Below are 13,846 nucleotides of genomic sequence, written 5' to 3' on the forward strand. Positions count from 1 at the left end.
CACTTTAGATCTCAGCTGCCTGAAGACTTTAGAACATCAGCCTCCCATTGGTCTGCCCACTTGAAAACATGAGAAAGTCTGTCAAGTCCACACACTATCTACGGAAAGGAGCACGTTCCTGGCAGAGGGCTGTCTCTCTCACGTGCTCAGCTTTCCTTTCAAACTTAATTTTATATATATTTATATTTTTATATATATATAAAAAAGCACTTGGTTTCCAGGGGCATTCATAATGAGGTCCACAGTGTTTAGAACTTAAAATTCTTTTTCTTTGTTTGGAACAGTGTTTTAAAGTTTTGTTTTAATTAAAAGACAGTCTTAAAGCATGTTGGACTTCAAAAACATGAGTTTGTTCATGTCTTCTGGACTGAGTAGCCGTCTCCTTTTGATTAAGAGAGCCTGCTCACACATATTTACACATTCACTTCTGGCACCAACAGCAGGCACTGCTAAGAGCCAAAAGGCTAGCTTGGCTAGTTTTGTATGCTTTTGGGTAACACACGACCAGTACTGAAACAGGTCAGGGGTGGCCTGGAAGAGAGGTTCTTGCAAATAATCATAGACTTCATTTTTCCCGAACCAATCTTCTTCCTGAGCTGCTGTGGCTTCCCCTGCTGCCCGAGGCTTCTTGGTTGAAGGTTCAAATTCAGTTTCTTCTGCCCAGGACTCCTTCACCTCATTGATCAACTCACAGACCTTGCCAATGATCTCTTCGTGCTGGTATGGTGGGACGGGCCGCAGCTTCTGCTGAGGGTCTAAGATCATGGCTACCTTGTGTGCCGAATGAACTTTGAAGTTCTCCTTCAGCGCCTCCAAGAAGAGGTGGCAGAGTTTGCTGACTACGCCAGCATCGTTCGCTTTGGAAGTGAACAGTTTCTCCAGTTTGACGTAGGTGGGCAGTACCAGCTGCAAGGTGGGCCGGCTCTCGTTGCTCAACTCGATCACCGCCTGTTTCACCGGAGCCAGGATGGCTGCCAGGTTGCTGAGCAGGTGTTTGTTCAGGTTTTGGATGAGGTTCATCTTCTTGGCCCTGCTGTAGAACTCGCAGATCTGCTCGTAGCGCTCGTGGACGAGCAGGAGGGAGTCGGTGACCGAGTTCCAGCAGGGTGGGGGAGAGGTCTCTTCCAGGGAGCCAAAGGTCTCCTTCGAGAGGCCCGTGGATCCTGCCAGATCTTCACAGACATTCAGGAGCTCGATCACTTCGTGCATATTGCGAGCCTGTAGTGTTCGCTTGTTCAGCACGCTCTGCACTACCGAGTTCAAGGCACAGGCCGAACAACGCAAGCACATACCTGCCTTGGAGAACGCAGAGGAATTGACTTTGCAGTCTGTGACGTACACCGTCCTAATCTCCGACATCACAAACTCCGAGAGCACGTTCTGGACCCAGTGGTGGATAAAATCACCATTATCTCGAATGTCTACACCCTTAATTCCCAGGACGTAGCTCTTGATGTGGTTGCCTTCCACCTGATAAGCCGTCAGGATGTAGCAAGAATCGGGGCCGACGCTCTGGGAGTGGCAAGTGACACCGATGCCAAGGCACGCGTTGCTGCCCAGGGCGCAGGTGACTTTCACCTTCACTTGGTTGTACATCCGAGGCAAATGCTTCAGAGCCAGTGTGTTGAAATTGCCGAGGATTTCGGTGACGGAGAAGGCACCATAGCGAGCTCCGCTATCCACCAGGGTCTGTGCTAGCTTGATGAATTCCTTCCCGCTCACCACGCTCAGCGCCCCAAGGTCAGTGCACATCACCCTCAGGAGCCTCTCGGCAATGTTCTGCCGCTCCTTCTCTGGGATCGCGCTGTTCCCTACCGAACCGCTCGCCGATGCTGCAGTGAGACAGAAGGAGGGAGAGAAAGCACCAGATGAGAATCGCTCCTCTGCAACGGGACAGGGGAGGAAGTCTCAAAACGATTCTGAGAGAGACCCAAAGAGGTGGAACGTGTCCAGATGATGGCAGAGACATCTCCAACCCTGGATTTCTTTCCCCAAGGGTTTCTGGACAGAGGAACCTCCAGACACAGGTCTTGCCCTTGCTTACAGGAGCAAGGAGCTTACCTGCACGCTTTCCCTGGTGTGGGGACTGAGGCAGAGCACACACTACCTACTCACAATCCAGTGCCTTAACGAATGGCATCTCTGTGGTGTTCACTGGAGAAGTGCCTAGGTAAGCTATAACCACGTGTGCTGTTCGCTGTCCATCTCTACGGGCTGGCCGTCACCGATTAGGCCAGCTGGAAAGCTGGACATCTTTCCATTTCTGTGATTTGAGCCTTTTCTTTGAGACAGTTGTTTTAAGAGGAGTTGCTCCCTCCACCATCTCAAACAGCACTGAAGCCCAAGTTTCCATTTCTTCCTCTCAACTTCAGCAACCCCTTTTTGTGGCTCATTTCAGGCAATGTCAATGTCAATGTCATTTTTGGCTACAGCAGAACACAAAAGCACCAGGCTTTTCTATCACCCTTCCCTTAGGCTGCTCAGCTCAAGTGCTCTGGAACTGACTTCCCACAGGGCTGTACTTTACCTTGTCCCGTGCTGAAGCACAAGCTCACAGGACAAGCTGGGGATAAAGCCAGACACTGGCTGCCTGCCAGCCCAGCGACTGACAGGTTATGCCTACGTCACACCATGATGACTGAATTAGTTTTTTAACCCCAGGTTGGGAAGTCTGACCTTGGATCAGAAGTTAACTTCTTCCAGGAGTTCCCAAATGCATCTTCCTTACAAACCTTTCCTACCACCTCCCCAGGGTTGCCAGTACTTTTTGCATATGAGCGCTCCTGTAACGCGAATGGGTGCTCTGCTCTGCAGGACACTACATGAATTATGGATGAAATCAAGTGCAGTTAGGTGAGCACAAGGGCCTCGAGCAACGCCCATCACTGCTGCACCCTCTCTGACAGTGACTTGTTCAAAGCAGACAGGTAAGCCCAAGATGGAAGAGCAAACACTGCTACGTACTATTGTTGGCGTTATTTCTTTGGAGCTGTGGTTTCCACTTCTCTTCAACGACAGCTAGAGGTGATCTGGGCTGGCTAGAGGCAATATTGTTCTCGTTGTCAGCTGTGGGGCAAGAGACAGGGAGGTGTTAAAAGCACAAGATAATAACACTTAAAGCACAAAGAAGGGGAAACAGTACCCATCTGCTTAGCATTTACTTACGGTTCCCTTAACTAAGGTGACACCAATCTACTCCCTTCTCTGTAGCTTTTAAGCAGTTTTCAGTGAGATGGCACAGTGCCATCAGAAACTGTCTTTGCATTTGCAACCTATCACCTCCCAAACTGGGGCTGAAATGACAGTGGCTTTTCCCGTGCGACAGTGACACGGATGCCATCAGCGCACCTTGAGAAACGTCCCCCGGTCACCTGAAGCTGCACACCAGGAGGAACGTTGCTCGTGCAGCCCGACTTGTGCAACTTGCTCACTTCTGGAATGAAAGTGGGTGTAACAAACATTTATTCTTCTGTTGCCTTACTGCCTCTTTCTGCACCACAGGTGGCTTCTCTTTTCTTCACTGTTCAGTAAGTACTTTGTTTTTCAACCTACGCTCAATTCCTCTCACTACAATCTTCATATCTGGCTTCCTCCCACTACAGAGGGGGCCAACCTCCTCTCGGGCTGCTCCCTGCTGCCTCAGACTGGAACAAAAAGGAAAAAAAACCCCAAGTTTCTGGAGTGTGACCGAAGATCATTCCTCCCTATGACTGCAAAGATACCAACCGCCTTAGGGGTCTTTCTGTTCAGGCTCCCGTTTCTGTGTAACTGGGCTAAACATTTTGGCTGCCAATCTGATGGGATCTTTCAAGGAAATGCAGTCAAGATCAGTAAATTTTGTATCACATCCATGTTCTTTCCCCTCCTGTGCCCCAGGAACCTCTCCCCACACTCTAGAGGAAATTTTCCAGTTCTTAGTACGCTTCACTATGAAACTGTGCTCTGAAATAGGCTGTGAAGAAACAATAAAGCACACAATGAAGAGAGGTGGAAGAGGAAGGAGAAAGATGGAGAGACTGATGACTAGGCCGAACAGCAGGATGGAATTAAAGATGACAAAACAGGTCCTTTACTCATCACAGCTGGACTCAACTCACCTAAATTGTGAACATCTATTAGACACGCCTCTCTTCAAAGTGGCCCCTTGGTGCTCCTTTTACACTCAGTGGTGCAAAACAGGCTTAAGAGTGTGATTCATTCACCCAGGCAGAACTAGATGCTTCTTGTAGTACAAGATCCATCATGCTCTGAACTCACCTGGAGTCAAATGACTTCTTCTCCACTGATTATAAAGGGAGTCCAAGCTGATCAGCTCAGGTGCCAACATCTATAGCCTAGGCCCACCAGCAAGCAGTGAAATGAATCCTGCCCCAGCACTCCAGACAGCAGAGCACGAATTAGAGGAACATCTTATTAAGGCACACACAGATGCTTTGCTCTGCAGCCCAGGCTGATCTGGTGCTGGGCAGAGCAGCGTGCTGCCCATCAGAACAAACAGGATGAGGGCAAAGTTGCTCTCCTTCACGTGTAGCAATGACCTGGGAGAGAAGGGAGACCAGCCAGGATGTAGAGACAAGCAATGATGTGATGCAACTGCAGTGCCCCTCTTCCTTACGAGCAAGTCCTCTCAAATTTGAGCAGCAGTGCATGTTAACTGCTGGGGCATTCACAAACCTTGCTGATGAACAGCCACAGACCACAGCTATTATTAGGTCTGGGTGCTGCACTGGCCACAGACTGGATTGATACCTAAGAGCAATGCAGGATATGACAGAGCCAGGACAGACTCTGGGACTGCCTGGAGGACTGTATATGCCCAGGGAATTCCCTGGTCATGGCTGGTAGCTGGGGAGCACTGCCATGCTCAGGACTGCAGCCAGAAGTCGGTCCTTGCAGCAGGTGTGGAAGAGATGTGAAGAGCAGGAGGTGCTCCAGTGGATGCCAGCGATCAGATATGACACATCACTTTTCCCTCAGCATTTGCCTAGACCCATTGCTCTTGAGCTAATGCCACCACTGTCCTCAACTCCAAACACCTGTGGGTGGGCAAAGGAAAATGCTGGATGTTGCCTACTAATTTTGTTCATGGTTCAGGCCTTCCTTGTCTTGGTGAGGGGTGGGCAGAGGGAGAAACCCTCTATATTTCATCCCCCCAACTCTTTTATCTATTTCATAATAATTGGGGATTTATTACGTACAAGTATCTGCTGGCATTCAGTACGGCGTTAATGAGATTTGTGCATTTCAGCCTCATCTTCCTTATCAGGCAGTCTGTGAACTACACAGATCATGGTTCTTTAATTTCTCTTCATGCCTCCAATCCTTTAATCCAGGTTCAGCCTAGTCGTCCTTTTATTTTTTCAGCTCTAGATTGTAGGAAGGGCATTATATGGTAGCACTCGACCTGAACAAAGTACTCTAAAGGGAGTCAAAGCTGTATATTGTACAGTATAATTACAGAAACAAATTCCTTTGCCTGGTGTTCTGCTGTTCTATTTCTGCCTTTCAGCCTCCAATTTACATTCTAATTGCTTCTTCTCATTGTGTAGCTGCTTTATGGAGCTATAATCTCTCCTTATTACCTTCTAGCCTCCAGGCTCAGCCCTCTAAATGACTCAAGAGCCAGTATGTCCCTGCTTTTGCTCCTCGAGGCCAGGAGCACCTTTCCTGTCTTCAGCCACTTGTGAGAGGGGCTCAGTGGATGCATCCCATTCAGTTGGAAGAGATTAGCCCTTTGCATCAGGCACGATAAGCCAACTGGACTCCTGAACACACTAACTGAGGGAGTATTTGACCCATATGGGCTTCCTGTATCTCTGCATCCCATAACAAAACATTCCTTGAGCCAGGCATAGGGACTGGTACAAACAGCTACTATGCCAGCGTCTCCAGTAAGTGCATTCTATGGCACCAGTTCTGCTGACTACTGCAAGGTCTCTGCACCCCCAGATTTCAGAGACGTTGTGCCGACTCTGCTTCTTGGATACGGAAATCCCTGAGCTGTGCCAGGCTAAAAGGCAACAAACTGCAACCAGAGTCACTGCAAGTCCTGGGGAACCTCCAGGGCTGCTTTGCTTAAGTACAACATGCAGAGCTGCACACCCACCGAACCTGGCTGTGGCTTTCAAACCTGTTCATTTTATTTCACCCCCGTCCCACAGTAGCAAACCCCGCACCGCTCGCCCCCGGCTGCACGGATCTGGAGGAAAAGCTGCTGTTCCTCCAGAGGAAGAGGCAGGAGCACAGGACTGGCAAGCACCGTGCACAGGGATGCCACAGCCCAGGACGGCTGCTTTCACAGCGGGCAGCCTCGGTGACGCATACAGAAGACACGGACAAGCTTGCTGTCACTGTACCAGCGAGACGTTCGGGGGAAGCAGCCACGACAAATGGACTTACAAACGGAGCAGAGAGAGATGAGAAGACACAGGGTTTAACAGGAGTAATGCTGAGTTGGAGAGAGGGGATCTCTGCTGACACTACATGAGCCAGAACACCGATATCTGCTCCCTCCAGTCCTGGTCTGTGTCCAGAGTAACCCAGGTGAACAAGCCAAGAGGCCACAGGCCATTTGTAAAGAAGAGGGAAGGAAGCAGCTGCAGACAGCCCTAGCTGAAAATCTTCAACAGCTCACACCTCGCCAGTGAATTGCCATTCTCCCCTTTGATGCCCTGGCCTTGGTCCCTCCTTTGCAACTCCTCTACCCACTGTCACCAAGAGCTGTAGCTCCAAATGCTGCATTTCAGCACCGGAGACCAGAAGAAGGAAGAGGACGGTCAGGACGCAGCTTGGAGGGAAGCAGAAATTGCCACTGACAAACAGCAAGACCAGATCCCAACACCACGGAGTGTCGGCAGCGACTACCCTGAGCGGAGCTGCACCGCTCCTCGGTGTAAGGTGGAGTCCAATCACTCCACGTTAACCAGCTTACGCTCTAACAGAAAATAACATCCACAAAACTCACACCATCTTGTAACAAATCACCCTCCATGTCTATTCATAACATTACAAAGATGGTAAATAAAGGCACTGCAGAACAACACACAAAGCCTGCGCTAAGATTTGCCAATGAGGACTGAACTGGAACCGAGGAACCACATGGATGAAGAAGTCAAGGGACACTCATCAAAACTAGGACTAAAACTAAAACCCCAGAACAAGATAAGAGCTTCATTAAAATTACTGTTAGAGAATGGAAAATATGCTTTTCCTCAAGCTATTTGCCCTTCTGTGCCACTCCCCCCAGGGCTTACCTGCGGAGTGAGGACAAACGCAAGCACTGAACATACATCTCTGTCAGAGAACACAGGCCTGTCAAAGGTGAATTAGTGTGTAAACCTTTGTTAAACCACTTAAATTTTCATTCGAGAGGAAAAAAAAAAGAAAAAAAATTCTGCCAATACAAAAAAAATCCGATTTCTTAATTTTCGGATATTCTGAATGCTGTCTTTGAAACAGCTTTGGCTTTGAAATTTTAAAATTGTCTCTTATGTATTGAGATAGAAAACAGAAAAGGTGGCTTAGAAACAAAGTAGTGGAACTACTCCCCAGAATTTTCTTTTGTAGATAGCTGAGAAGAAAATGAACACAACTGATGAAATGGCAAATTCTTCTTCTGGGAACACATTTCAGTCCTTTGCAGAACTGCAGCAGACACAGTACGGCAAAGGGCTTGTGTAGGCAAAGGCTCTGCTGCCCTGCAAGTGGTTTTGCCTTGTTTGCTTCAATGAGGACTCCCCTTTTTGCAGGAGGAGGGATTTACTCGTTGTAGGAGTGACCCGTTAATGCTGACACAATGAGCATTCCCTAGGTACCTCTGGATAAAGGGAATGAGTAGTCTGATGTGCTCTGTGCATGGTTCCTCTCTTTCTATGGGAAGCAGCAATATTTATGAGATGCCCTGAGCCTCGCACTGTTGCAGCCACTGCTGTGTACTTCAGCCTTCGAGTACCTTTTTTGCTGCAGGTGAAGTTCCTGGGGCTTTGGAAGCCGTGAGCACAGAAAGCTCTATTGACACACAACGGGGTCAACACCAGGCAGCAGCGCAGAATTTAATTCTCCGCTTTAAGCGAGTCAAAGTGCCCAGCTTACCTGCGTGGGACTGCATGTGCTCCAGGAGATTGTTATAAAACTGGAACTGGATTCCACAAGCTCCACAGGTGTAAGGCTCTGTTTGGGAGAAATCAGTTCAGAAGAATTACACAGAGTACGCGGGGAAGCAGCACACGTGCACACTTCAGCTCGTACAGCAGCGGGGCGGCGCCTATAGGGCCCGCTCCTCGTCCCCTCAGCCCACGTGTGCATGGCACAGCAGCTCCTTAGAACCGAGCCCGCAGGGCTCGGGCTGCGATTCGGGAAAGCGGGAGGGCACGTCACTGCTTCCCGGGCTGGGGTCAGGCATCCTTCCACGTGCTTCCCTCTGCTGCCCCGAGAAGGCTGGGAACGGCAGAGGGACAGCTCGGGCACCAAAGCGAAGCACCTGCTGGTGTGTGTGCTGGGATCTCGGCCAACCTGCACTAGGGTTTGAGAGGCTGCCCCCTGACCGGGGCACAAGCTCATGCCTGCTGCAGGCTGCTTTAAGCGTATCCTCATTCTTTTCAAGCCTGAAAGCAAAGCATGGTGAATTAATGTTACATCCAGTTCTGTCAACTTCAGTCTCTGCTGCCTTTCCTGAGTAAGACAAGGAGCATCGGGTGGTCAAAACTCCTTTTTCTCAGAAGTTGGGGCATGGAGAAGTGCCGTGGGGGAGCTCAGCTTGGTTTTTTTTGTGGCTGTCAACAAGTGCAGCGAGACTGGGGAATGGTGAGTGCCACTGGGCTCGGCAGCAGCAAGTCGCCGGGGTTAAGCAGAAGTGGAGGGGAAGAAGCACAGAAATCAGAGCTGTGCCAGAAGGCTGAGAGCAGAGCAGGAGAGCCGTGTTGCCAGAGTAATACGGATGAGCTGGAGTCAGGAAAGAGCTGGCTGCAGAGCTCCCCCATGAGCTGAAAGAGATGCTTAGTTCTGTTCTAACAAGTATGTTGAAAGTGCGTTTTTTCCACTGAATTAACCTAACAGCAAATGTTTGCAGTTGCTCCTTTAAACAGCATTAGTTGAGTGCATTAGTTGACAGATGTAACTGATATCAAACTACAGCAGCTGAAGTACGTTAACGTTGCAGTTTGCTTCTGTATCTCCAGGTATACCAGCACACTGCCACCATTTACGCTGTGGCATTTTGTTTTGGAACAGCAGAATGGACAAATGCATTTGGTATACAAAAAACTTTGCATGTAAATGCCTGGCACACACACAGAGCAAGGTCTATTGCTACAATATGCCAGAAATCTGTGTCTACGTTCAAAGGTAAAAACATATTCTGCATCCATGAAACTTAAGAAATCTATTGCACATAAGCAAAACCACCAGCATCCAGGATGGAAGAACCAAAATACAGGAAAGCCCAAGCCTGACGTGGCTATAATCTCTAAGATGTCTATCTCAGGTAGCAAACCCCAGAATTCATCAGATGGCTACGGGAAGCTGTGAGGAAAAACATCAATGACACCACAAGTGGTCTGTATAAGCTACAGTTATATGCCATAAGGTTAAACGCCCTGCTGTGCCTTTCCCACAGAACCTACAGCCCGCTGGAAAGCTGGAGCCAGCTCCAGCTGGAGGAGCTCTGCTTAGTGCTTTATTTAACTCACTGTATTTTCTTGTGATGCTACTCCCGGGCTTGGCTGTAGTGAGGAAGTTTGGAAACGTGGTACTTAAGTAGCTGCTTGTGAAAAAAGGGAAGGCTTTGGCAGCTGAGTGGCATACTTTGGAATTTCAAGACTGGGAGGATTAACATGGACTGGCTGTTTCGGTTGAAATCATCAGTAGTGAAAGTCAGCTGTGGTAAAAGGCCACAAGAGGCACAATGTAATCTAATTGTTTAGACTCCCTTTTGTAATTATCAGAGGACCAGACCCCACAGGGGTGCAGACCATCCCCCTAAGTACATATTTCCATGTCAGATGACTTGTGTTACAGATGCACCTATTTGCCTCTCCTGCTTACGGAGCCCAGGCTGCTCAGATGGAAATGTCTCAAACTAAGTGGGTTGACTTCCCCTTCAAAGTGTCAAAATTAACATTTCCTTATTCTAATGAAAGAAGTCACATTTCAAAGAGCCTGCTGAATGCTGCTGACAGGTTCCTGGCAGGGTCAGAGGAGCTCCGGTGCTGCAGCCAGGGCAGCTTACAAAGCTACCACCCCGTTCCTTCCCCACTGCTTTGCTGGAGCCCCTTCCCCTGGCACAGAGCTGGGAGAACACAACATGCTGTACATCTCCGGTGCTTCAGAAAGTCTGAAATTTAGAGATGTCAAACCACAGTTCCCTGGGACACTTTCAGGTCTCCGTGTGCCATTCAAACGTAAGCAGGCATATCCATTCCCTACCCATCTCTGCCTGTAGTAACCTTGGCCAGAGAAAGTGGTGGTGGAGCAATCCATGCTTCTCTGCTGCCATCCAAGGACGCTTTGCTGCTCCCAGACAAGTACACAAACTCCACGACTCCCCTAGAAGCAGGTTTCCAAGCAGTCACCAGAACAACTCTTCCCCCACGCTCAGTTACAGGGGAAGTAAATCACTCACACCCAGCACTCTCCAAGCAGCACATTTCTCACATTCATTTTTCTCTCCTGTTTCACTACATCCTCACATTTCCTCCTCTGCTTATTTTGTCTCACTGAGCTGTTTTACCTTCCTCCTGTTTTATTCTCAGCTGTTTTATCACCATAAAGCTGTGCTGTCGTCGTTCTAGCTCTCCCCTTGCCTGACTCCTCTTCACTCCCAACCAGTCTTTTCTGGGTTCTCCCCATCTCCATCCACCATGCAGTGACCATCAAGGTCTCCACAGTTCCTTGTCTCAAGCTCATCCCTCTGCCACTACAACATACTGTGTACGCAGTGCACTCAGTGACTCTAAAAGATCTCTCAATTGTGATTCTTCTCAGAAAAATCCTGTAGATGTTTCATCCCATTTCCAAAAGCCTCCACTTCTGTTTACTACAGAAACGTCCACCCCTGGAAACGAAACCACTGCCTACTTTCAAAACCTAATTTTGCATTGTTAAAACATTTTCTGAATACTTTTGAGACAGAGAATCATAGAAGTCTACAGTTTGCCAGAAAGGAAAATGAGTTAAGTTAAAACTAAGGATAAAGTTCAAATACATCCAACAATTCAAAAGTCTTTCCTAGGAAGGAGGGAAGGGACACTTGGGAGGATGTGCAGAATTCCCGTGCGAATATACTTCCCTGAGCTTTCTCAACCCTCACACTTGAGATTTCAGCTTCTAAGCCCCTCAGGCTCCACAGCGCAGAGAGCTGGGAACAGTCAGACCAGCTGAAAGGAGGGTGGGATGCATCAGTGCTAGGAGAGGGAAAGGGATCTGGAAGGTGGAGAGAAGAAAGGGGCAATCTGCATCTGAAACCAGGCAAAAGCCACCCACCGCTGCAAAAGAATTGCTCCTCCAGGCTGGTGCACGCAGCAAGTAATTCCCCCCTCCCTTTGATTTCTGCTTGCAAAGCAGGGAGAGCAGCTCTGCTGTCAGCTCAGAAACGGCACAGAGACTTGCAACCTGCAGCAGGACCACTCAGACAGCCCGTCTCACGCTGCCGGAAACCTTCTCCTCACCTCCTCAAACCCTTCCTTGCTCCTCAGCAACCAAGTCCTCTTGCGTCTCCACATCTGAGAGGGTGGGATTGTGGCAGGAGCAACAGCACCCCTTTTTGATGAGAAAACCCAGCCATTTACCCCATGGGCTCAGACATGTCCTGGGCTCTCCCCTGGGCCCGTGGGCCTCTCGGCAACACCAGGTGCTTTCTAGCTCTGCTCCCTTGGCATGTGCCGGGGAGAAGGGTGCTCCGCTCTCCCCAGCCTTGCTCTGTTTGCATCCCCCACAGCAGACACGGCTCCCTCGCTCTGTACTCGGCTTGCTCAGGCTGCGGGTTGGGACTCTGCACCTGCAGCCACAGCTCCAGAGCCCTGAGCCCTCCTGGGCTGGTGCATCATCCCAAGACCCCAACAACACCCAGCGGGCACGCAGGGCTGCCACGCTCACACAACCTTCCTTCACACTTGTATCCCAAGGGAGTGAAGGATAAATTCACCAGGCTGCATGAGCAGCTTTCCTTTCCTCTCCTTGTTTTCACAGCTCGCTCCCAGTAACCACTGCTCAACCCAGAGCAGCTGGGTGATGGGAGGGTCTGAAAACAGCCCAAAGCTCACCTTACACAGCCACCAATGGAGGAAGGAGACAGGCACAGAGCTCGCCGAGGCTGCCTGCAGAGGACTCTCCCCTTTACAGCCTGAAATCCCGAGCTCTGGTTGCTCTCGCCTTGCTGGCTGGGCTGGGACCCAGGCACAAGGTCCTGCAGTTTGCACGGAGCAGACCGTCCCCTACCGCCTGCCGCTAGTGCATCCTACAGACTTCACGTTAACAAATAAGCCATTAAACCCCTGCAACGCTCAACTCTAAGCCTGTAGCTGAGCTAAACGTCTCGGAAGATGGAATGCCAGGCTGCTATCGTTCCTCTACCCACCTCCAGAACACAAGCCTTTCACATAGCCAAGACCAGAGCTGTGATGCTGGGGCCGCAGTTGGAGAGACTGTGTTTTCTGCAGGCCTTGGGATACATCTCAAGCTCTCCCATGGGTTTATATTCAGTCATAGCTATGATGCACGTCCCTGCAGTGGCAGGAAAAGCTGGAGAGCCTGTGCAGCAACAGGGAAATGGCTCTGCCGGACCCCTAAAACACGCTGCTGCGCAGGGAGCCTTGCAAACAAGGTTCTGGGCATCTCCTGTCCTCTGTGTTCTGCCACATGGCTGAACGTGCATGGGAGAGGTTTTGTTGCAGAAGGAGTGGAAACAGGCTCTAAGTTTTCACAAAAGGATAAGAAATCATGAATTGGACCCTCAGAGAGTTCAGGCCACCACATTAGCCCTGCTGCCTCTCTGGCTCTGTGTTGTTGCTGTATCTTCAGAAGCCCTCTGCAATCCTGTGGCCTAAATTTGGCAGCAGAAAGTCTGTGCATGAAATGGCAAATGTTGCGTGGGCCAGACCTGTCTGCGCAGCACCAGGGAAGGCAGGGAGAGGGTACAACAGCAGCGTATGGCAGGCGACCAGCTGCACAGTGCCTACGCCAGCCGCTTGCTATACATCCACCACCATGATCACATACCTCCTCCTCCGGTCCCTCCACCCTGTCCGTCCCCTTCCACTCAGGGCTCGTGGCACAGACCCAGCTGCCCCCTCCTCCCACCGCCTGCCATGCCGAGGAGCAGACCCCAGCGCTCGGAGACGGCCGTCCCTGAAGCAGCACTGCTGTCCCCCCTCCAGCGACCCGAGGATCACACTGTGCTGAGCCAGGATCCTGACTGTCCAGCTCTTCTGAGGTGAAGTACTCGGAAATTTGGGAGGAGGAGGAGGAAATCACTCTGAGCATGTCCTGTCTGCCGGCAGAAAAGGGCTACTCTACAGCCAGTGGATCTCAGCGGAGTCTGACTCTCGCTCCTGAGCTCTCCCACAACGTCGAAGGGTTATACAGCGGAGAGCACAAACGAACCTGCTGCGAGCAAGCAGTGCCGTCGGAACCGCAACATCCATCCCAGGGCACTTCCAGCAGCCTCTTGCAAGGCCAGTGTCAAACTCAAGCATCGCAGCATCCCTGAACAATGGCATTTCATCCTCCTATCAAGCACCGAAGAGCTTTCCCCCCAAAACAGAAGAGACATGACTCTGAGGTGCACTGGGTGTTGGCTGCTGAGCACCAAGCACTCCTCCTCCCGAAAAGCATCCTTCTCCAGAAAAAATGA

General features: G+C 50.2%; 1 protein-coding gene across 1 annotated transcript in view; it reads right to left on the reverse strand.

Annotated features, from left to right (window-relative positions):
- Positions 1-287: 287 nt before the first annotated feature.
- ZNF618 (zinc finger protein 618) overlaps positions 288-13,846 on the reverse strand; it is a 164,826-nt gene continuing 151,267 nt past the window's right edge. Inside the window, exons 16-18 of the mRNA XM_086625442.1 lie at positions 8,092-8,169; positions 2,965-3,066; positions 288-1,832 (exon numbers count right to left, since the gene is read on the reverse strand). Of these exons, the coding sequence (XP_086481568.1) occupies positions 319-1,832; positions 2,965-3,066; positions 8,092-8,169 (1,694 nt within the window). The 3' untranslated portion in view covers positions 288-318. The remainder of the gene's footprint in view (positions 1,833-2,964; positions 3,067-8,091; positions 8,170-13,846) is intronic.

The sequence above is a fragment of the Tauraco erythrolophus genome, chromosome 22, assembly GCF_009769465.1.
Source record: "Tauraco erythrolophus isolate bTauEry1 chromosome 22, bTauEry1.pri, whole genome shotgun sequence".
NCBI classification, from domain to species: Eukaryota; Metazoa; Chordata; class Aves; order Musophagiformes; family Musophagidae; genus Tauraco; species Tauraco erythrolophus.